Consider the following 23,035-nt stretch of genomic DNA (forward strand, 5'->3'; position numbering starts at 1 on the left):
TCTGATTTGAAAGTGAAGAAATAAGCATGTTGATGGCTAGAGAGCAAATTACGGAGAACAGATTAAATCTGTAAGAAACTGTTTTAGTATCTAATCTGTGGCAGTGATGGCAAATAACATGCTATATCTCTGACACTATTGTGTCTGCTTTATGTTGTCTAGAGGAGTTGTCCCATGTGGCAAAAGGTCTGTTGCAATCTTGCCAGCAGGGCAAAGAAGTCTGGCTGTGCCAAGTTTGCAATAAACAGTGCAAATAATCACATCTATTCTGACTTTGATTCAGTGGCTATTTCAGGAGTATGGTCACAAAGGATTTCTCTGGTTGGCCTTGGGTATTTTTCAGCTTGTGCAATCTGAGGATATGGACAAGTTATTTGGAAAGATGAGAGCTACCACATGCACTCTTGATCCTTAACCTTCCTGGCTTATTAAATCTGCCAGGCAGCTGGTTCAGATAAGATAGTAAATCCTTTATTGTGGGAGGGAGAAGTTCTAATGACCCTGAAGGAGGCTGCAGTGAAAAACCATCTAACACATAATTTACTCCCCTCCACATGCTTTCTTCATGTTATCAGTGTGGTGTGTGTGTCATTTTGTTGCCATTGCTTAGCAGTTATTTGACTCCTAATTGTCTACACTCTACAGTGTGGTGTAGTGGTTAAGAGCGGTAGACTCACGATTTGGGGAACCGGGTTCGCGTCTCCGGGATATCAAATCCAAACTCTTCTACTTCAGATTGCCAGAAATCTACCAGTAAATTCCTATCTACCTTTGGTCCATCGTGTATTGAATTTTCCTTACCTGGTTAAGGTGATGAACCTGTGATGACAATATTGCACTAGGTTGTCTTGGATGAAACTGATAATTGGGATCCTTTCCAATCTGGTTTCCAGGCTTGGTTTTGGAACTGAAACTGCTTGGCTGCCTTGGTGGTGGTTGTTTACTGGGTGATAAAATGGGGGTGGGGAATTGGCATTCGTCTGTCTCGAGACAATGGAGTGTACCTCTGGAGTTGATGTCAGACCACACAGACGTCGTGACCTAGGGGCACAAGCCTGGGCAGTGTGTATGGAGGAGGTCCTGAACTATCCAGAAGACAGAACCCCTGGTGTGGTCCAAAGGAATTAAAGCAATACGTTTGGCACCAGCTTGGCTGCAGGGGTTGCTAGGAGGTGGTGTACAAGGTGCAATCCAGCTGTTTTAGGGACTTCACTCCGAATTTGTGTACGCTTTATTCCTTAGCCTTTTCTTCCTCCAAAGATATCTCACAAAGCAGCAGAGGTTTAGGATCAGAGTTTTCCTTCTCCTGGGTGGGCTACCTTCCCAGGTTGACGAGTCCCATCTGCCCCTCACTTCCCTCTGCAGCACGTGCAGAAACCTCCTTGACTGTTGGACCCACTATTGGTCTCATCCGCTCAATCCACTGAAGCCTATTTTTGCATGCAGGGGAAGTCCCTGTTCACTTGGTTTAGCTGGCCTGTTGAAGCCCGTTTCCCAGGGTGTGGCCACTGCTACATGCTGACAGCTTCTAGGAGCCAGGGGTGAGAGTTGAGTACCAGGTGGGAACCAAAGTAGACACCCCAGAAAGGAGCATGACGTGTCCCCCCCTAACAGAGGTATTATCTCTTACTTAATGCCCCATATACCCCTCCCCAAAACCCCCAGGAAGTGTATCCCTGTTAATTCCCTGAGTCCTCTCGGTAGCTTTTGATGCCATCAGCCATTGTATCCTTCTGGGTTATTTCTCCAGGTTAGGAGTGGGGAGTCCTGTTCTGATGTGTGTGCTCTAGAACCTCATGCTGGGAGACTGCTAACATAGCCATTGGCCTGTGGGATGCCACAGTATTTCAGCCTGCCTTCCATGTTGTAACATCTACATGAAACAGATGGAATATGCTTTCCAGAAATTTGAGGTAAAGTGTCATTAGTATGCAGATGGTACTTGGCTCTTAATCTCATTTCTAATTTCTAATCTCAGGGAAGCAATGGAAATACTGAATTGTAGACAGGCAGCTGTTTTGGCCTAGATGAGGTGCTTGCAGTCCCACTGAAGCATCACATTTGAAGTTTAGGAGTTCTCTTAGGCTCAGATATGTGCTGGGTGCTAAGGTGTAGGAAATGACCATGAGTGATCTTTACTGATTCTGTCTTGAATGCAAACTGTGTCATTTCCAGGAGAAATTAGACCTAGTGTCAATCATTCATGCTCTTATCAGCACCCTGTTGAATTATTACAATGTACTCTACATGGAGCTGCCATTGAGTACAGTCTGAAAGCTACTGTTGGTTCACAATGTGACTGCCCAGATTGTGACAGAGTCTGCTTGTTTATATTGCTTTCAGGTTCAATTTAAGGTGTTGACTTTGATCTTTTTAAAATCCCTAAATAATGTGGAACCAGACTATATTGGGAATCACATTCTTCCATATCAACCTGATTGGGACTTTAACAATACTTCATAGATTTCTTTTGGTTCTGCTGCTGTCTGAAATAGGTTACATGAGGACCCAGGAAAATGTGGTGTTGGCAAAACAACCTCACCGCACCCCTTTCATTGGGCAGTGAAGATTATTTTAAGCAAGTTTTTGTAAGATTCGGATTTTATCAAGTGTTTTGCTGCTATTTTTGCTGTGGTTTTGCTATAATTTATTGTGGCTGCCAGTGATTATTTTATCTCTGTATTATGTTTAAATGGCCTTGTGTGCATGGTTCAGTAATATAAAAAGCATTCTGAGAATGTTTTCCTGCCTTGTACATTTAACACATATCAGTGAGCCATGGGAGCAGTATTAAGAAGTTAGTGAAATCATCCCATTCATGAACTGGAAGTTATGTTACTGGGTTCTGGTAAGGTGCAAGGCTTCAGCAGATGCATGTGAGACAGAACTTGGTACTGAGCATAGTTGCCAAGTTTTCCCTTTTCTCGCGAGGAAGCCTATTCAGCATAAGGAAAATCCCTTTAAAAAAGGGATAACTTGGCAGCTATGGTACTGAGTAAGATGGTTGAAAGTAGTAAGTGGTAACATAATGTTAAATTGTCACTTACCGTATTTTTCACTCCATAATATGCACTTTTTCCCTCCTAAAAAGGAAGGGAGAGTGTCTGTGCGTCTTAGAGTGAAGGCACTGGACGGCAGTGGGATCCCTCGAGCTGAGGAATGCTTCTGCCGCTGGAGCCATAGCTCCCGGTGGCGGAGGGAGGAGCAGCCAAAAATCAGGCTGCTAACAGCGGCGGAGGGGCGGGGGAGGGACGAGCAGCCTGAAAGGCTGCTCCTCCCGCCGCTGCCGACAGCGGCATTGAATCAGAATATTTTTTATTTTGCTTTCCTCCTCTGAAAACTAAGTGTGTCCTTTGGTCAGCTGCATTTTATGGAGCGAACAATACAGTATTTTTCTACTTGACTAGATGTAGTACTGCTTGGGAAAGAAACTGGGCTACTTGCATTCTTCCATTCTTGTAGTTCTTACCTTTATCTAGAAGATGCTTGGCAAAAATTTGTAGCCTTTGCTTTACCAAGGGTACCTGTACAAAACATATCTCTTATAATTCAGGGATATCTTGTAGTTCTCTGTTGAAGTTGCTCCCAGCCTTAATCTTTATCCTGCACTTCTTATAAGCATGTATGTGCACACCCAGAGGGAAGAACAAGCTTCCAACATACATAAAAATAATAATAAAACATCAAACATGAATAGTAAGAATATAATCCAATATAAAAAGTCACAGTAACTTTAAAATAATTTACATCAAATACAGCAGTATTCAGGAATCCAATAGTAAACAGTAAAATTAAACATCAGCAAATAATAAACAGTTTGTACTTACCAATCTGTATTAGTTTGTACTTACTAATCTGTAATCAATAAAAATACAATACAAAACTATGTAAAATTATCAAATTGAGAAACAAGGACACACAACTTACAAAATTATATTTTAAAAAATATTCCTTGCGGCGAGTCATAATGGCGGGCGCCACGGAGCTCCTGAGGTCAGCAGGCAGATCTTGACTGCCCGGGGGGCTCTTGAGCCGCCGGGACCACTGCCGCCGCGTGAGAGCTGGGGGTGTCGAGTGAACCAGTTGAGGGGCTGCCCCCCCGCCCGCCCCCTCAGTGTGTGTTTCGGGCCGGAATTGAGGGCGCCCGGTCGTCGGTCGTATAGAGCCCCAGGGCCTTGAACCACCCGCCCCGCGGCGCACCGGAGCCTCAGAGAGGGAAGGGGGACATTAAAAAATAAAATAAAAAATATTCCTTAACTCCTCTTTTCCCAGCTGCTTCTCCTGCTCTCAAAAGTCATGGTCTGATAGACTCCCAGGGCTGGAGAGTGGGGCGAGGCAGATGGAAAAATGTGCCTGCAGATGTGCCCGCAGAAAGTCTCTCTCCTCTCACTACTATGGTAGTGTAGGAGCTATATTCTCCCTTCCTCCCCTCTCTCAGTATAGAATAGCATTAAGGGTTCTTGCTGTGCCCTCTCTCCATGTCGGTGTCAACTCTTGGGAAACTGGGTTAGCATTCATGGGGTGAGGTGACATTTATGGTTCAGGCATTTTTGTAAAACCCAGCAGTGCAGGAAAGCCTAGTGCTGCTATGGCTCCCACATTTCCAGAGCAATGCAAATTTTGGGCCCTGTAAATGGTGTCTTTACGGCCACTGATAAAACATAGTGGTACCCTTTCGCTATTTTTCTACCAAGAGAAAGTTTGTTTACTTGTGCAACAGTGACAGAACTGCTTTAGGGGATGCTTATTAAACTAATAAGTGCTTTGTTTTAGGTTTGGATTACTAATATACAGTTAACTTGCAACTTCTGTGGGAGTTACTTTCCATGGATGGCATGTAAAGCTGAAATAACCCTGAATCTCCCCCCCCCTAAGCATCCCTACCTTTCTGAAGCTGGCATTCTGAGCAGGCTTTTGCCCTCCATGCAAGGTGGAGAGCTTCTAAACTGTCTGCATATTTGTGCATTTAATATGTGCAATATTAATTGGCCAGCCACCAAGTGTGTAAACCTGTGATTGTGGAAGTTAAATGCCATGTAGGGTACAAGTTGGCTATTACATTTGAAGACTATATTTGGTACTTCTGGAGAGGATGCTTTTGTTCTTTCTCCTAGTTCTTGGCATTGGCTTACTTTGAGAAAACTCAAGATGCTGCTCTCATTCTTTCAATAGAGAGCATTTGTTTTATTTATAGCGTTAAAGCATTTCTGGATACTACATAAGGTGCTAAAAAGTAAAATAAACAAATAAAAGACGTTTGGATAACTTAATGCAGGGGTAGGGAACCTCTGGCCTATGGGCCTCATTAGGCATACCAGGTTTTTCTGTTTCACCTGCAATGCCTTTTTGGCCAAGCCGTGTTTATTTGCCCTATACCTGATTTCACAAATAATCTTAGGAAATTTATGCTTGCAATACAAACACTATTTACTAAAATAATGCAAAATTGTAATTTACATGTGATAGGCATTCAAAATTAGAAAACATAAGCAATATAAGGTATGTTCATTCGTTTATTTTTCAGTTTTGTTAATGTTTTATCAATTATAAATGTCTTATTGATTTGTTAAACATATAATATGACTTATGCTGTAATTGTGATGTTCTAATTGTTTTGCTTATTTTTTTGGTTGCTGGTTTGTTAAATACTATAATATAAATATAATATAAATTGCAATTGTTTTACTGACGATTTGTTAATTATATGATTTATGCTGTAATTGTGATGTTCTAGGATGTTACTGTTATTTACTGTTTCTAAGCCGCTTTGGGATTCATTTGAATGGAAAGTGGCATAGAAATGCAATGAATCAGCAATCAAATCAGGTGTGCAGCAAGTAACAGTCTGGCTCAGCCAAAAGGAGATTTGAAGGCACTGCTGATCAGAGGTGCTTGCTGATTGTCTGGTCTTGTGAAGCCCTTTGCACTACACTGAGATTGCATTGATTATTTGATAGGTGTGTCATATAACTGGGTTCTTTATATTGGTGATTACAAGTCTAATTAAGTTATTTGATTAAGTATGTGATGAAAGTTGTGTAGTAACACAGAAAATAAGATGCAAGCAAATATGGTTGACTTGTAAATGCAGCAGAGTTGAGAAATGATAGTGCTTCAGTAGTGTTTTTGTTTTGATGACTCAGCAACTGTGTGTTGTAATGTTGTTCAGCAGGTTTAATATTCAGCATTTCCAGTAATTATTGGAGAAGAAATATAAGAGCTACCTACCTGAAATTCATTTTTATAACTTCTGTTTTTGAACACTATAACCTAACATTTTAAAAATATGTCTGTTTAGACATGCTTACAAATAATAAAGAAAAATGTGGCTTGAACAGATCACCTGACTTGGCTCTGGCCTAGAATACTCACCAAAAGCTTCTGCTAACTCTTGTGTCTTTTTCTTGGTATCAGTGGGAACAAAGCTAGTTAATAAAACTTTGTGCTCTCTGGATTTTTATCTAGTGGTTGCCATGTTTCTTAAAACTCTTTATATGCCTTCTGTACAAAAGCAGGCACATTAACCTTTTTACATAACTTATGTAATATTTTTTAATGATTTTCAGGTTTTATCATTTACATGTTCTTCACTGCTCTGATATTTTATGGGATTGCAATATGTAAGCCTATAGAAGTGTTTATAGAAATCAGCTTAAAGTAATTTAAGACTGCAATCATTTGCACACTTAAAAGTAAGCTTGTGCAACACAGTTGGGTTTACTTATGCGCTGTGTTCTGCTGTGATCGTGTCTTCATATGAAGATGATTCAGAACACATTTAACCGTTTGAAAAAGCCTTTATTCAGATCTTTACTGTTGAAAGAAAAAAATTATTGCACTTTAAATTACTGAGATTCTATTACAATGGAAACTTGGGTTACGTACTGTCCTCCTTATGAACCCCTCGGGTAACGAGCTCCGCTAACCTGGAAGTAGATGCTCCTGGTTGTGAACTTTGCCCTGGGATGCGAGCAGAAGTTGCGCGGTGGAGGCAGTGGGAGGCCCCATTAGTGAAAGTGCGCCTCATGTTAAGAACGGATTCGGGTTAAGAACGGACCTCTAGAATGAATTAAGTTTGTAACCGGGGGTACCACTGTATAGCATTTGTGGTTGAAAGTTTAAATTACAGCAAAATGTTTTCAACATTAGTTATTTGAGTTGTTAGTGATAAAGTTTGATGCTATTGTAAGTCTAAACTCTAAAGCAGGGTTGGCCAGCTCCCAAGAGACTGTGATCTACTCAGAGTTAAAAACTGTTTTGTTTGATTTATTTGTTTCTGTTGGAATATTTGGTTGTTTATGATTTGTTTTGTTTTGTGGTGTTTGTTATTAGATAATAATGGAATATACATTTGTTTGGTTTGTTTCTTTTTTGATTGGTATGTTTTGATACAATTTTCAATAAAGATTATTCTATTAAAAAAGAAACTGGCAGGTCAAAGTTGTTGAGCTTTTTTTAGAGAGGAGGAAAGCGCCGTTTTGATGGGCTGCAGGGGGGCAAAAATGTTGAGCTTTTTTTAGGGGAGCCATAGTTGTTGAGCTGCTTTGGGGGGAGCCAGTGATCTACTACAGATCACAATCTACTTGTTGGACGTGCCTGCTCTAAAGAATCCAGTTGCTCTTTACACCAGGGGTGGCTAATGTGTAGCCCTCCAAATATTGGACTCCAATCCCCATCTGCCACAACAAGCATGTCCAGGGGTTGTGGCTGATGGCAATTGTAGTTCCACAACATCTTAAGGGTCAAAGGTTCTCCACATCTGCTTTACACAGTTTAAAATGTGATAGTATTGGAAATTATAACTTCTTCCCTCATCCAACCATTCACATTGGTTAGAATTAATACTGTTTCAACTTTTAAGGCCACAGAAACATAATACAGACTTTGAGCTTAATTATTATATATGACAGTAGTCCTTACCCATTTTATTAGCACCAGTAAAATCTCTTGCAGCTAAGGCTGTGATAAGGGAGTGATACTGGATTTATTTTCTAACAAGAATTTAAATACTGTGTGTGCAGATTAAAGATAATACAGAACCAGAAAGAGGTTTGATTGAAATATATTTCAGTGTACGAGGAGGAACAATTTCCTTTTCCTATTTGAACATGCTGCTTTGTAGCTAATAAAAATAATCACAGCTTATGTATGTGGTATATTAAACCATAGCTAGGGCTTGCTTGCTCTTCTTGTTCTTCCATATGGTTGGAAGTAGGTCTTCTGTCAAGTTTTGATTCACTTTCAAAGAAATTTGGTTTTGTGTTAACATATGAAATGAGGATTGTGGCTTTCAACTAACAGTGTTACCAGTGTTCTGGCAATGAGCTACAAAACCATAAATGACTTGGGACTTTTATACCTGAAGAAGCACCCTGGAAGCATTGATGGAGAGCTTCTGACCCTTGTTACCATCCCATCTTTATGTGTTGCACATAGTGTGGCGTGGGAGAGAGCCTTCTCTTGTGGCACGCTGCTTGTAGAATGTCTGTTTCACTTATATTTGACTGGCATTAGTCTTGTTTTCATTTTGACACCAGGTTAAACTTGGTTATTTGCTTAAGCTTTGATCATTGTTAATCTCACTGATTAATTTGTATTAACTGTTATTTGTATGTTAAGAATATTTTATCAACTCCCGGTTGGCTTTATTACAAGATTGGTGTATCCTGCCCTGAAATTCTCGGATAGGGGACATATTATTTGATGTAAACTGTGGTGCTTAACTCATACTTGATCCAAAGCCAAGATTCTTTGAAAGTGAAACTAAGCTCTGCAGAAGACTTCCCAGCCCTGCAGAAGGAGCAGAGAAGTGCATGGACCTGATTGTTTTCCTTGGTTTGTGGAGGTTCATGCATATAATGCTGAACCATGTTTTAGCATTTTATGCAAACTTTGAGTAGCAGTAGAGCTTCTACTTCATAACGGATCTTAATCTATGGTTTGCTGCTTTAAAATGCTTTTCATGGAATTATATTCCTTCTTAGGCATTGCTAGTTTGTCCTAATCTTGCAAATGCATAATGTTTTCCAGTATGTCCGATACTGGGCAGTTTGCCCCTAGACGGTTGGGGTTTTGCAGCTCAGAACAGCATTAGAAATGCTGGAAGTTGATGGTTTCGAATAAAGAAAGAAATAGACAGTTTTCAGGTAAAACATTGCATACTCTCATTTTGTAAGGCTACGAAAGTCCTGGTTCTCAGTCTTAGGTGCGAAACCTGCTGCATCTACATCATGGCGGTGTTTGGCTTCCTGAAATAAAGTTTAAAAGAGGAGTTATTTCTGTTCCAGAAACTAGTTATGTCTGTATCTTTACAGAAGGTGTGTCCAGCTGTATATACAAATGAGATTTCTGTTCTAGATCAGCCATTGTTCCTACCTTGATGGCTATTGTTAATCCTTTTACCCAGAATCCATTAGTTGGATGAAATGGGTGTTAATTAGGGTTTGGGGGACATTGCATCAATCAATCGGGTGTGATGCATAAGACCCCCACATTTTCACTTTGCAAACCTGAAATTTCAGGGGTCTAGTCTAGATCATAGAGTGAGGCAGCTGAGTTCTGTAGCATAGACACTGTCAGATTGGTGCTATCTGGTGTGTTCCTGCTGTCTTGAGAGATTATAAAGCGTTTCCTCAAACTTTGTCACACTAGAGCAGTGGTTTTCAACCAGTGTGCCGTGGTACCCTGGGGTGCCTTGAATGATGGTCAGGGGTGCCACGGCCAACACTAGCCTGTCCCTCTTCCACCCCCTCATGCGCTCTCCCGCCTCTGCCTTCAAAGGCTTGCACAGCTGTTTGTTGCAACAGCCCCTAGCTACAAGCTCCCCAGGCAAATGGTGCCTCTGGGGCTGGACCGGGGTGCTGGTTGTCAGGAGCTGAAGTGGCCTCGGAGTAAGCAAGCAAGCGGACAAACAAGTCCCAGGCCCCTGTGGGGCAGTGTGAGGAGACATCTCTCTTTGGGGCAGGGGCAGGTCAGCTCAGACACCAGAGACAATAGCTTTAGCTGCCTGGAGAACTCCCAAGGAGAGGGAAGAGAAACAGAGGCTGAGGGAATACTCCACAAGGGAGGGTGTTCTAAAAAAGTGAGAGGCTGCTAGCTCTGCAGGCAAGGGGTGACATAACTGGGCACCTGAGCCCCACAGGGTTGTCACAGAAAGAATGTAGTTGGTCAAAGGAGCCATGGACTCAAAAAGGTTGAAAATCTCTGCACTAGAGGATAACTGTGCCAGGTCACTCCCCTTCAGTTGCTATGGAGAGTGTTAGATGTTTTTCCTATCAGAACAGACAGGGTTAAGAGCACTTTGGGCAGAAAGATTGTATAGTCTTCTAGATGAAGAGTTTCTTGCTTTTTTTTTTATGAAGGCACTAGAGCAGGGGTGCCCAAACATTTTTCAAAGAGGGCCAGATTTGATGAAGTGAACATGTGTGAGGGCCAACCAAAGTTGTTGAGCTTTTTACCCCAGGACATATACTGCCACAGGGGCTGGATTAGCCCCCTGAAGCAGACTTTGGACATGCCTGTACTACAGTTTTAGGATCCGTATTAGAGCAATGACTGTCTATCCTCCAGGTCCTCAAAAGCTACGGTAGTGGGATGTTTCCAAACACAACAGCAAAAGAACCCATTGGCTCCTCTAGAGAGCTCCAGTCAAATTTGAATTGCCTCATGAGTTTTCATGAGGATGTAAGGTTTCTTTTAATGCCTCTGTGATATTTATATTTGGAAGCATTTTTAAGTGTAGCAAGGCAGAGTCCCAGTTTGCTCTTCTGAATAGCTGCAGTCCAAAATAGGCGAATGAATAAATTTACATTGTGAATTATTGAGGAGTTTGAAGGGTTTCCCTAAAGAATGGCCTTGTAGTTACCTTGCTAAGTAAAAATTAAAGATGAGCTTGTTTTTATCCCAACTTTCATGAGGCTTCTGTCTTATCGATTTCAGTGGCATAATCACCTCTTTTTACCAGAGTTTCAGTTCCCTGGCTAAAGGAACTCCTGGAATAATAATAACAATAATAATTCAATTTATTACCTGCCCTTCATCATCAGGTTCCAGGGTGAGTTCGAACAATTTTAAAATCAATTTTTAAACAGTAAAATCATAGCTTGGTATAGGGCTTAATTCTCTGTACTATATGTGTAATACACTTTTAATTATATATTATGCTGAAATCCTAAGAAAGAATGAGAAAAGCACTCCTGTTGGCGAATGGGCTTGACTGTATCAGGTGTGTACACCAGGGGGAGGGGGGAATTATGTTTGTTGCTTGCAGAGAGCACAGAGTGCTTTCTATTGTACCTTATCAGAGATAGCTGCTTGGTATTCTCTTAATATTTTCCTCAATATTAAGGAATGTGCTTGGTAAATGAAATCTGGAATTCACAGTGTTCAGCCTGTTTTCTGGGTCTTCATGCCTTGATTTCTTCATCTTCGTATTGTGAGCTTCTCAGATCCATATGTTGTACTTTAGCAAAAGTAGAGACTGGTGGATTGAACCTGTTAATAGGCAATCTTCTTGTAGGAAGACTTTCGTGTAGAAGGGCTTCTGGACTGTTGCCTCTTTTTCTCCTGTTCTGTCTAGTGGAGCCTTTCTTACATTGATTTAAGTCAGGGTTTCTGAACTTATGAGTTCATTGCCTCCTTGTTGAACTTTTAAAGTTGCCATCAACACACACTTCAGTTAGGAATGTAAAGGAAATAAAGGAAATGAATAACAGTACTGTATATATTCAACTTTTATTAATTATCCACCACTTTTACTAGGAATCTCAAATGTAAGAAAAGAAAATAGAACAAGTGAAAATAACAATGAAACCATGCCATTCTGTACATGCCCTTTATTTCTGAGCGTAATAGTTTCTATTTTTTTGCTCTACACCATGTAAACTTACTTTACACCCCTAATAGTGCTGTTAGACAGGTCCTGCTTGCATGCTTCCCACAAGCATCTGCTTGGCCACTGTGAGAACAGAATGCTGGACTACATGGATCATTTCCCTGATCCAGCAGGTTGTTTTTATTGCCCTTTACGACCCTATGGTCTTTATTCACACTCTGCATCATCCCATTTACCCCAGGAGGTCAATACAGACTGCTTTGAGAAACCCAGAATTAAATTACAGGGTGGAATTGCCCTGTTTTCCCTCTTCCCTGCCCCTAGAGCATCACATTCCTATTATTTATTTATTTATAAATTTATCTATTCATAAAATGTTAAAAGTATGTATCAAACTTGAACTTTTCATGTCAAGAGCAAATTTGATATCATTTTGGGTCGGTGAGTGTGTGTCACCTTACCATCTTTATATGCTAGCAAATGAAACTTACATTTTGCTAATATGAGTAGAGGTTTCCCAAATCCAAGTCTGAGTCAAATCTATAGATAAGTGCTTGAATAGATAAGTGAATTGATGTAAATTAAATAATGATGAAATCAGCAAGAGAAAAAGTTGGATTTCCCACTGATAACTGCATATATTTCTTAAAACTTAATGGTGTTTTATTTTACAACTAACAATAGTTACTGTATTTATCTGCGTATAAGACGATGTTTTTTGCAAACTTTGTAGTTTTAAAAAGACCGTCAATCTCCGCAGAAAAGCTCAACAAGTTTGGGTGCAGTAAATTTACTGGTGCTTTGAATATTTAATTTAAAAAAGCGAAGTTGCTCTGTTTGATGTTAAAATATTGATTTCTTAATTTGGGGTTTTAAAAAATAGGGATTGTCTTACACATGGGGGCATCTTATACATGGGAAGATACGGTATATTCTTACAACCAGGCCTTTCATCTATTTATTTCATGTTATACATCTTACAGACTTTGCTTTAAAAACAAAACAAAACAAAACAAAAAACCCTATATAGTTCAAAATATTGCAGTACAAGTCTCTCCTATGACTGGCAGCCATGATAGTTGATTAAGTATGGGTGTATATACAAATCTACACCAGATAATTTTTATTTTCTTTCCAGTTATGCTCTTTTATATTTCACTTTGCCTTGGCTTTGCAACCCTTTGCAAAGTAGCAACCAAAAATGAAATACCAGTGACTGATAATTACTGGCAGACTAGAGCAGTTTATATTCACAAGGTGATTGTGGTTATGTTGAGCTGGTACCAACTTCTCCATCAGCATAAGAATTGCCACTAGCACAATGAGACTTTCCCCATCTCCCCTCTCTATGCACACCCCACCATTTCCCTGAATCTGCTCTGGGGGGTTGGGGAAAATCTAGAACAGATTTAAGGGGGTGTACAAGAAGGGGTAGAGTTCTGTGCAAGCAGACAGCTTTGTGCTGATGAAACTACTTAGCACTACAATTGAATACAATCCTAAGTATTAATATGTGAGAAATGATCAGATTGGTTCTTTTATATAAAAGTCTCCTTTGGCTCAAATGTATCTGATAGAGGGTCTTGATTTGGCTTAGAGATTAACTGTACAGTAGTGCCTCGCTAGACGAAATTAATTCGTTCCAGGACTCAATTCGTCCTACGAAAATTTCATGTAGCGAGTCACCATTTTCCATAGGAACGCATTAAAAGTCAATTAATATGTTCCTATGGGCTCCGGGGGCCTGGCGGCGGCAGCGATATTTACTCTCTTGGCTCGGAGAAGGCAGGCAGGCACTTGTTTCTCTTGCCTGCCTGCCTGCCCCAAGCCAAGAGAGGTGTGTGCCACCACCTCGCCCGACAGAGCCGGCATTTGACAGGGCTTCCGAACCCCCGTCAGATGCGGGTTCTGTTGGGCGGGAGGGAGGGGAGGAACGAAGGAAGAGAAAGCAGCCCTTTCTCTTCCTTCCTTCCTCTCCCCCTGCCGCCGACAGCTTTCCCCCCACCCCGCCTACACAGCGCTGATCAGAGGAGACGCTGTGTCGGGCGGGGTGAGGGGAAAGCGGGGCTTTCGGCAGCCGGCGAAAAGTCCCCGCCCCGCCCCCCTTCGGCTCCGGGTGACAGGGCCGAGGTGCGCCAGTGCAGGGATGTTTTGCCAGCTGCCTTCCCCTTGGCTTGGGGAAGGCAGCCAGCGAAAACGTCCCCGCATCGGCGCGCTTCGGCTCCAGGTGACGGGGCCGAAGCGCGCCGGTGCGGGGGTGTTTTGCCGGCTGCCTTCCCCTTGGCATGGGGAAATCTAATAATGTTTGTAGACAGTGTAACTGATACAGGCCCTGAATTTAGACCCAAACCCTGTTTCTAATGTCTTTATATCACTCCTGAAAGGGCAAAGCACCACCAATGTTACCTGTAGAAGTGAAACTTACTGGATTTGGTGGCACCTGCAAAACCTTAATGTATGGGGTTTTTACAGTATTGTAAGCATACATAATTTGGATGGTATCAGCAAGGAACAGGACACACAGTTGTGAAACAGGTTGCCCCTCACCGGCAGAGACCAGCGGAACACAAAGGGGAATGAGCTGCAGCGCAGGAAGAAGGCAAAGGAAGATCAGCTGAGAGGCGGTGACAGCTGTCAGCGCCTCTCCGCTGATCTTCCTTTGCCTTCTTCCTGTGCTGCAGCTCATTCCCCTTTCACTAGTGGAATGCCCTTTAGGTTTTGTGATCGGAGGTTTTTATGGCCACGCTTCGCAAGACGAAGCGGCGGCCATAGAAAACCTCGTCCTGCGAGGCAACCTCCGATCGCAAAACCTATTTGTATAGCAGAAAATTCGTCTAACGGCATTTGTCTAGCGAGGCACCACTGTAGTACTTATATCTAGATATAGTACTTATATCTAGATTTAAAAGAAACGTTTGCTGAAATCAACACCGTGTGAGTTGACACCTGCAATTTAACTACCCCTTCCTCTTCTGTCTGCCTGCAGTCCCCCACCCACCTGCTGCAGAGGTTTGAACAAGGCATAGTATCAAGGGTTAGAGAAAAGGAAAATTGTATTGTGAAAGCAGATGTCTGTTACATTGGCAGATAGACACAACTGAATATCACCCTTAGTATATATATATTTAAAAAGCAACACACACCATTTTTATCCATCCTAATTCTCACAGCCTATCTTGTGTGTGTGTGTGTGTGTCTTTGAACTTATATTGCAGTGGTGGTCTTTAAGGCATACTTAATACTCTACATTTGACTCCCAGATTTTATAATGCTCTGATTTTAGATTGCTCTAGCGGTGAATGTGTTGACCTACATTTATGCTAACTTTTAGCTTTCAGAATAGAAATGGCCTGGCCATTTTGAAGCACACATAGTATTTTCCCATTTGGAGGGATTTTTGTACAAATAAGTTGCCTAGTACTATTTCATGGATTGTTGTAATTTAGCTGTCAATGTGGTATTAGGATTACTTTTGAATTAGGTGCTCCCATTTTGAGTGAGGAAAATGCACATTTCCTACTTTTATAGTAATTGCGTTTTTTGGATAATGATGTATACCTCAGCATTATGGATCATGTGAAAATGCCCTACTTTGACATTTCTGTAAATAGGTAGTCTCAGATATTATTATGTATGAAAAACAGACTTAAATGGATTTTAAATGCCTTAATATAGATATAGGTTGAGCAATAAGTTCCTGTTTGTGTCTTGTAGAAGTTTGAGTCATATTTAGGTAAAATCCTTTCTTTTCATTGGTTATATAGCAACTTTACAGGCTAATCCTATTTAGCTGAGCTAACAGCAATGGGTAATTTTTAAGGGAACAGGAAGCACTTGTACAAATCAATACATATCAGGATTATAATTTTATATTGGTCTGTCATCTGCTACATGATATAGTAAGCATTTTACTTGTACCTGAAAATTAATATAAACTTTAATTTTATTTTTTAGGGACCAGTTATTCTCCACAAGAAAATTCTCATAACCATAGTGCTCTTCATAGCTCAAATTCACACTCTTCTAATCCTAGCAATAATCCAAGTAAAACATCAGATGCAGTAAGTATCTATGGTGATTATGCAACTTTTTCACATTTAGTATTTGAGTTCATAGCACATAATTTGAGTGATACAGACACATTTCAGAAAGCTATTCTCTTGCATATTGTTGTGAACCCATTGTTTCTTCAAGTCTGGTATGGCAGTAGGTTTAAAAACTCTGGCAAATAGAACATTTCTAAGAGCCATGAAGGAAGATGTAGGTGTGCTGTTGGAAATATTTTTACCCATTGCAGATGTAACATTGGTGTATGTTTAGGGAGTAGACTACAAGATTGTGCATTCTGTCCCTTGGTTTGTCTGATTGAATGTTCAATTCCAATTTAAAGAAATTTGGACAGTCCCAGATTCCTTTTCACAACATTGATTCATCCCAGTTTGGAAACAGAATTTGGATTGTCCTCAGATTGAGCTAGAAGTAATTATGATCAGACTTAAACCAAGGTAGGTGGGAAGGCATGCACAAAAACTTGATCCCGTGCTGGAAGCCTAGTTGGCATTGTCTGCACTGACCTAAATCTCTATGGACACAAGGGTTCCTCTTGCTAAATGAAAGTATATGTTAAAGGACAAACTGGAAAGAGGGGTTGTTGTTGTTGTTTGTATAATATATTAAGCTGATTCCATCACTTTTGCCCTCCCTCCCCCAAGTCCTATGATTCTGCAGATGACTGGTCTGAGCACATTAGTTCTTCTGGCAAAAAGTACTACTATAACTGCCGAACAGAAGTTTCCCAGTGGGAAAAACCAAAAGAATGGCTTGAAAGGTAATTACTAATATAATAGGTGAAATGCAGTGTTGTACACTTGATATGATTTAACTGTTTGCTTTTTCCTCTCCAGAGAGCAGAGACAAAAAGAAGCAAGCAAAATATCTGTCAACAGTTTCCCAAAAGACAGAGATTACAGGAGAGAGGTGATGCAGGCAGCTGCTGCTAGTGGGTTTGCTAGTGGAAGTATGTATGTTTTAATACAATAAAAAAACTGCCTATCCATTTTCTATGCTTTCTCAGTAATTTTACATCAAAATAAATTTTACAGATATGCTAGACTTTATATGTGTTTTCTTGATGTACTTGTACCTGATTCTTGCATAGACACTGAAATGGTTCCTGTGATCTATCTTATGAGCATGAATTGTACTCACAGCCCTTGCACAAAGTACCATAAACTGGTGCTTTCTCCCTCCAATCCCCTTCAATGACAAGCTCACCAGCATGTCTAAAGTTCTCTGTTTGGGTTGAGAATCAAGGTTGCTTTGTGTATTTATTAATTTCAAAAATTGATCAGTTTAGGAATTGTTATAAATATTGCCTATTCCACCTTTCTCATGAATTTCAAGCACAATTGTAATGTCAGTATTAAAGCATACTGAAGATGAAACCTTTCGTTTTTATATTAAAAACTAGCTGGCCCGGCCACGCGTTGCTGTGGGTTTTTGTGTTAAATGGACCCTTTTCTGTTAAATGGACCTTCAGAGTCTCCCCTCACCTGCCCTGTCCCAACCCTGAGTCCCCTACTGTAAGTTTCAAAAACAAGACTCCCCCACCCACGCGTGTTCCTGAAAATGTCCCCACCCCCACTGCTTTGGCTGATTCAGGGTCCTACCTCCCCCCCCATGGCTATGTGTTTCCCACCTCCCTTGGTTGTGCCTCATCCCTGTGGCCCCCCCCCCCCCGTTGTGAAAGGCCCTATTCTGTTTGTTTTTCCCTACTTGGCAATGCTGCAGCCTATTGAAAAAGCTGGGCCTTGTTGCTGCAAAAGGACTGCTTTCAGTTGGTTGCTGTGGAATTTTGTGATGTCATCTGGCAGCGCAGCTTTGGAGGCGGCAGCATGCAATCTGCCTTTCTATTGGATGCTGCTGGAGTCTTCAGAGCTTCTAGTGGTAACATCTAATTTGGGCGCCACTTTTTGTGTTTAATCATTATTTTAGGTTTTTTTTTTGGGGGGGGGAATTATGCCAGATCCCTCCCTGATGGGCATGGAACATTGTGGCCAGATTTGTTAACATTACGGTTCAGCAGTTATGGAGAAAGGCTGTGACCTCTGCGCGCAATGCCTACATTTATATATATATAGATATACTCCTATGTCCCTTTACAACTTCAGTGTTGTGTACTGTAGGTTTGATTACAAATGCTTCTGAGTTTTCAAACTTGGAGTAATCAATTTAGGGATGTGTCATTGGTTTTTATTATTTCATGCTGGAATACTAGATGCAAGTGTGTTTAGCTCCCTATAACCCTTGAAGGCAGTAATGTCATTGCTTCTCAAGAATATTTTAGCAGCTTGTCCCCAGAAATGGTAGTTCCACCTCAATCAGAAGATGAGGGAGGCCTGGGAGAGGGCAATCTTTGTGGCAGCCCCTCTTTTCTCCCCACAGAGTTGTTTGCTTTCTTCACTATGTAGCATTTTGCAAATGTTGAAGATACACCTCATTACCCTAGCCTTTTGACACCTGAGATGTGGGTTTTCAGGGCCCACCCTATTCCTGTAATTGGAATCTGTTTTAACTTTTTAAATTTATTATGAAGTGTTCGGATTGGGCTGTTCCTCTAGCAAAAGACTCAGGCAGGAGCAAATAATTGTGTTAGGTAGACTGCTTCTCCTCAGTTTTTTCCTCCTGCCTAAGACAGAGCTCTCACTATTTTGTTGGCTGTTAGTCAGCTGAGTCCTCTTTAACTCCTTTCATTGTTATTCTTAGTTACTTAGTAATCTTACTCTTCTTTAATTGTTTGTCACATACTTTTTCCTGTCTTTGTTACTGTTTGGTGTATGTCCTTTTTTACTGTTTGGTGTCTCCTTTTATTTGTCCTCCACTGAGGTAAAAACAACAACCCTTGTCTCCTTGCTAAATGTCTTTTGCTATTCTATGCTCTGTGTTTTACTTCTATTTTGCAATTAATTCCTTACTTCTGGTCTTTATTTCTTGTTGCTGGCCGTTGCCGTTTCGGTGGTGCCTTTGACACCTGAGATGTGTGTTTTGGGGGCCCACTCTATTCCCGTGATTGGAATCTGTTTTAACTGTTTTAAATTTTATATTGTTGTAACCCTCCCTGGGACGTACTGGTAATAAATTTAACAACAGCAACAACAGTAAATGGAATTTGATACTGAAACACTCAAACCTTTGTAGTATGGCATTTGTAGATATGAATATTAGAAAAGTTAAATTTGATAAATACATTAGTATTTTATGAAATAATGTTCATTCTTCACAATTGGAGCTAGAATAGGATTAAAGTTCAGCAAATGCAGATATATTTACTTGGTCAGTATTGGAGCTCTAATTTGGTCTTTTCCGTTTCTCATTGCAACATTGTGAATGATAAACAAAAGTGGAAGAGAAGCATTCCAGTGATGCCGCTAATATGCTCCCACAGAATATTTTGTCTCAGACAAGCAGACACAATGACAGAGACTACAGACTGCCAAGAACAGAGACTCACAGTAGTTCTACCCCAGTACAACATCCCATCAAAACAGTGGTTCATCCATCTACTACCCCAAGTTCTGTTCCACCTAGTCCATTTTCTCTACAGTCTGACCACCAGCCAAAGAAATCGTTTGATGCAAATGGAGCATCTTCCTTATCGAAACTGCCTACACCCACCTCTTCCATCCCTTCACAGAAAACTGAGAGAAAAAGTTTGTCAGGTAAAAACGTTTTTGGCTTCTCCATGTTGTTCGGTCAGATAACTAGAATACCCAACCTTTAGAACTTTAGCCTGCTTGCCCTATGCAGAGGAGTTGAGGTTTACATTAACCATGAATTTTAACTCTTGTACAAAACCTAGAGCTACAGCTCATATATTTGCTTGTCACCTAATGACATGTGTTGCTATTTTTATTTTCTTTGACATTACATTTTCAGTGATTTACTCATTTTCTTAATCTAAAAAGTCTGCTTAAACATCGAATTGCTTCAAGCCTTTTCAGGAAAGCATAAGTGGTATAACTGGCTTGTTTGACATATTTGTGTGATTAGTATTCATACACAGCCTCTCTGAAGCCACTGTGTTAAGAGATCTTGACACCTGGTATTGAAACTTTAGAATACTGTGGGGTGTATATGATTGGTGCTCTTGTTTAAGCACAAAGTCTGATCCAGCAGTAGGTGTCCAATAATGGGGGAGAAAGAGAGATTTTTGTCCAGTCCCTTCCCCCCCCACCTGTATGAACATAATTTCATTTGTGTATTCTGATATTCTCCAAAATCAGTGAGATCTAACATTAGCACAGGATATTTGATAGATATTTTTTCTGACTGCATAAAGTTTAGCAGATGTTCTAGGGGGTGCACGACATCTTTCACAAGCACAACATACCCATTGAATTTACTATGATGTGCTGAGAAGGGAACTGCTTCTAGTAAAATGGCTGTTGCATGAGTGGGCTGTCACAAATTGTAGCATTGTTTTTATCTCATTAACCACTTTGGGAATTTGAGTATTCTATAATACAATTAAAAAAAACACCTTTATAGTGGGAGAAATTTAAAACCAGCCACAAAATTTTGTATTATTTTTGCAAGTTTCTGATATATTACTGGATTTAGGGTGTGTGAAAGAATGTAAGTGGGTTATGATGGGAAGAAACATAAATATCTCTGTTTCTTCAGAATCTATGTCAATGGACAAATCTCTATCCCACTCGTGCACAACTCCTTCCACATCATCTGCTTCTGGGCTGAATCCAGCTTCTGCACCAACTTCATCGGCTTCAACAGTTCCTGTTTCACCTGTCTCACAATCCCCAATTCCTCCATTACTTCAGGACCCAAATCTCCTTCGACAGTTACTACCTGCTCTTCAAGCCACATTGCAGCTTAACAATTCAAGTGTAGATATATCCAAAATAAATGAAGGTAAGACAGATTTTTAATACTGGTAGGTTGTCCTAATAATGTATTTAACAAAGTGACCACGTATCTGGAAGTTACACTTCTACATAAGATAGATTTCAAGTGTTAGTTTAATGTAATGACTGTATTGTGCACTTACTTTCAGAACGAATATTACCTTTGCAAATATGTGTCCAAGCCAACATTTACTAAGGTGATGGGCAGGAAGGAAAGATTTACGGGGATGAATTAGAGACATAAAAATATGACTTGAAAACAGCCTGAGGGAGTGGCATTTGTAAGGGAGACTCCAGCTGGTGATTCCCCCCTACAAATGCCTGCCACTGTATTCGTGTAACATGACAAATGGGGTTGGGAACCTCCATGTTTTTCTGCCTTTTATCTTTCATGAAGCCAAGACTGGCTGTATTAATGAATTGGAAATTATTTACCATGTGCTATTTGCATTTTGCTTAGGGGAAAGTGGGGGCAACAAATGGAACTACTTGCATTTCAGCCAGTGAAAGTTGATTAACCTCTTAAATTTGATTTTGGTACAGTGCATTTTAAACTGCAGTGATGTACTTAACCATTGAACCCAGTGTGGCATACATCTTAGTAGAACACACACAGGATTGCACTACAGATCCCTGCAGATTCCTACAATTGCTGCTGCACTTACAGGAATAATGAGTACAATTCTGGTCACTGCAACTCAAAATATAGACCTGGGAAATAGGGGATATTCAGGACTTTTTAGTTTTGGGGAAATGGAAAGTAGAGGAAGTCATGATAGAGGAGAATAAAAATGTGTAGAATGGAGAAAGTTGATAGAAGTTTTTCTCCCTTAATATTCAATGAAACGGAATGTTGGAAGATTCAGGACCAAAAAAACAACAGTGCCACTTCGCATAATACATAGTCTTATCCTCCACTACTTTGTCATATAACTATCAGTGGTTATTAGTCACGATGTCTATGTTTTACCTCTACTGTTTGTGGTGGTATACATCTGAATACCAGTTGATAGAGAACAGAAATTGGGAGAGTACTGCTGCTCTCAGGCTTTCCTTAAACGTATTGTTGGCCACAGAGAGAACAGGATTCTTACTAGAGGGACCTTTGGTCTGCTGCAGTAGGGGTGTTCTTAGGTTCTTATGAGAAACTGGATCAGAAGCTTAGTTTTTTCTTATAGCTATTGTAGATACACTGTTGCTTCTTTTCAGGGAATGAAACTGATAATCTTAATTTGTGTGTTAGTTCTTACAGCTGCTGTGACACAAGCTTCTCTACAATCTATACTTCATAAAATTCTCACCGCTGGACCATCTGCTTTTAATATAACTTCCCTGATTTCTCAAGCAGCACAGCTTTCCACACAAGGTATTTTGGAAGCTTCTTTTTGTCTCCATGTAAAATTGCCTTGTACGCTACGAGACTTCAGTTCATTTTACTGTAGAGGGATTCAGTTAAGAAAAATATATGAAGTGTTAGTCCTAGTCAGAGTAGACCCATTAAAATAATGGACATAACTAACATATAGATATAACCTTTAAAGTCAGATTCCTAGAGGGTGTTCAGAAAAGTTGGTAGCTTCCACTGCAGCAACAATTTGTTGTTCTGTTATTCTGAACATATTTATGAAGCTGAGTTGGAGAAGGGTGGGATTCAGTTGTTTGGTGAATTCAGTCCAAATGTTTCTGGACCAGTCAAGCATAATAACCTTATAAATAATCAGCATTTACTAAAGCCAACAAAATTGACACTGCATATATTCTGTTGGACTGAGCTGCATATGTGAAGATGTTGTTATTTCTCTTAATGTGTTTTATTACTCAAGGTTCTCGAATGGGAGACCAAATCTATTCCAAATATAAAAAAGCTAATAGTGATCTAGTTCAAGTTCTTACTATGCGGTACTTACTATGAATACCTAAAATAGGTTATCTAGAAAACTCCTGCTATGTGCTATATTACTTTGAACTTAGTGGAAGCATTGGGAATTGGTTCTGTTACAAGCTAATAATAATAAGCAGGAAATGATTCTGACCAAAATTAACTTCCTTTAGTTTTTGTTGTTTGGTCTTCTGGGTCTATGTAGGGACAAAATGCCTTCATTGAAAAAAAATTGTGAGCTGAAATTAGAACTTCTTAAAGAGAGGTCTGTGGTCAGTGGTAGATGTCAAAAATTAAGTAGTGCATGGCCTAGAAAGGCTGCAGCTAACAAATTAAATAATAATAATATATATTGGAAAATACACTTTACATTTGCAGGCATAGAAATATTTTGTTTGCCAT

General features: G+C 40.3%; 1 protein-coding gene across 2 annotated transcripts in view; it reads left to right on the plus strand.

Moving 5' to 3' along the window:
* WAC (WW domain containing adaptor with coiled-coil) overlaps positions 1-23,035 on the plus strand; it is a 48,233-nt gene that overhangs the window by 13,936 nt on the left and 11,262 nt on the right. For both annotated transcript variants that reach the window (XM_035128897.3, XM_088654445.1), the window contains exons 4-9: positions 15,788-15,894; positions 16,546-16,661; positions 16,738-16,850; positions 19,234-19,551; positions 20,516-20,761; positions 21,998-22,120. In XM_035128897.3, the coding sequence (XP_034984788.1) occupies positions 15,788-15,894; positions 16,546-16,661; positions 16,738-16,850; positions 19,234-19,551; positions 20,516-20,761; positions 21,998-22,120 (1,023 nt within the window). The remainder of the gene's footprint in view (positions 1-15,787; positions 15,895-16,545; positions 16,662-16,737; positions 16,851-19,233; positions 19,552-20,515; positions 20,762-21,997; positions 22,121-23,035) is intronic.

The sequence above is a fragment of the Zootoca vivipara genome, chromosome 11 (assembly GCF_965207765.1).
Source record: "Zootoca vivipara chromosome 11, rZooViv2.hap1.1, whole genome shotgun sequence".
Lineage (NCBI taxonomy): Eukaryota > Metazoa > Chordata > Lepidosauria > Squamata > Lacertidae > Zootoca > Zootoca vivipara.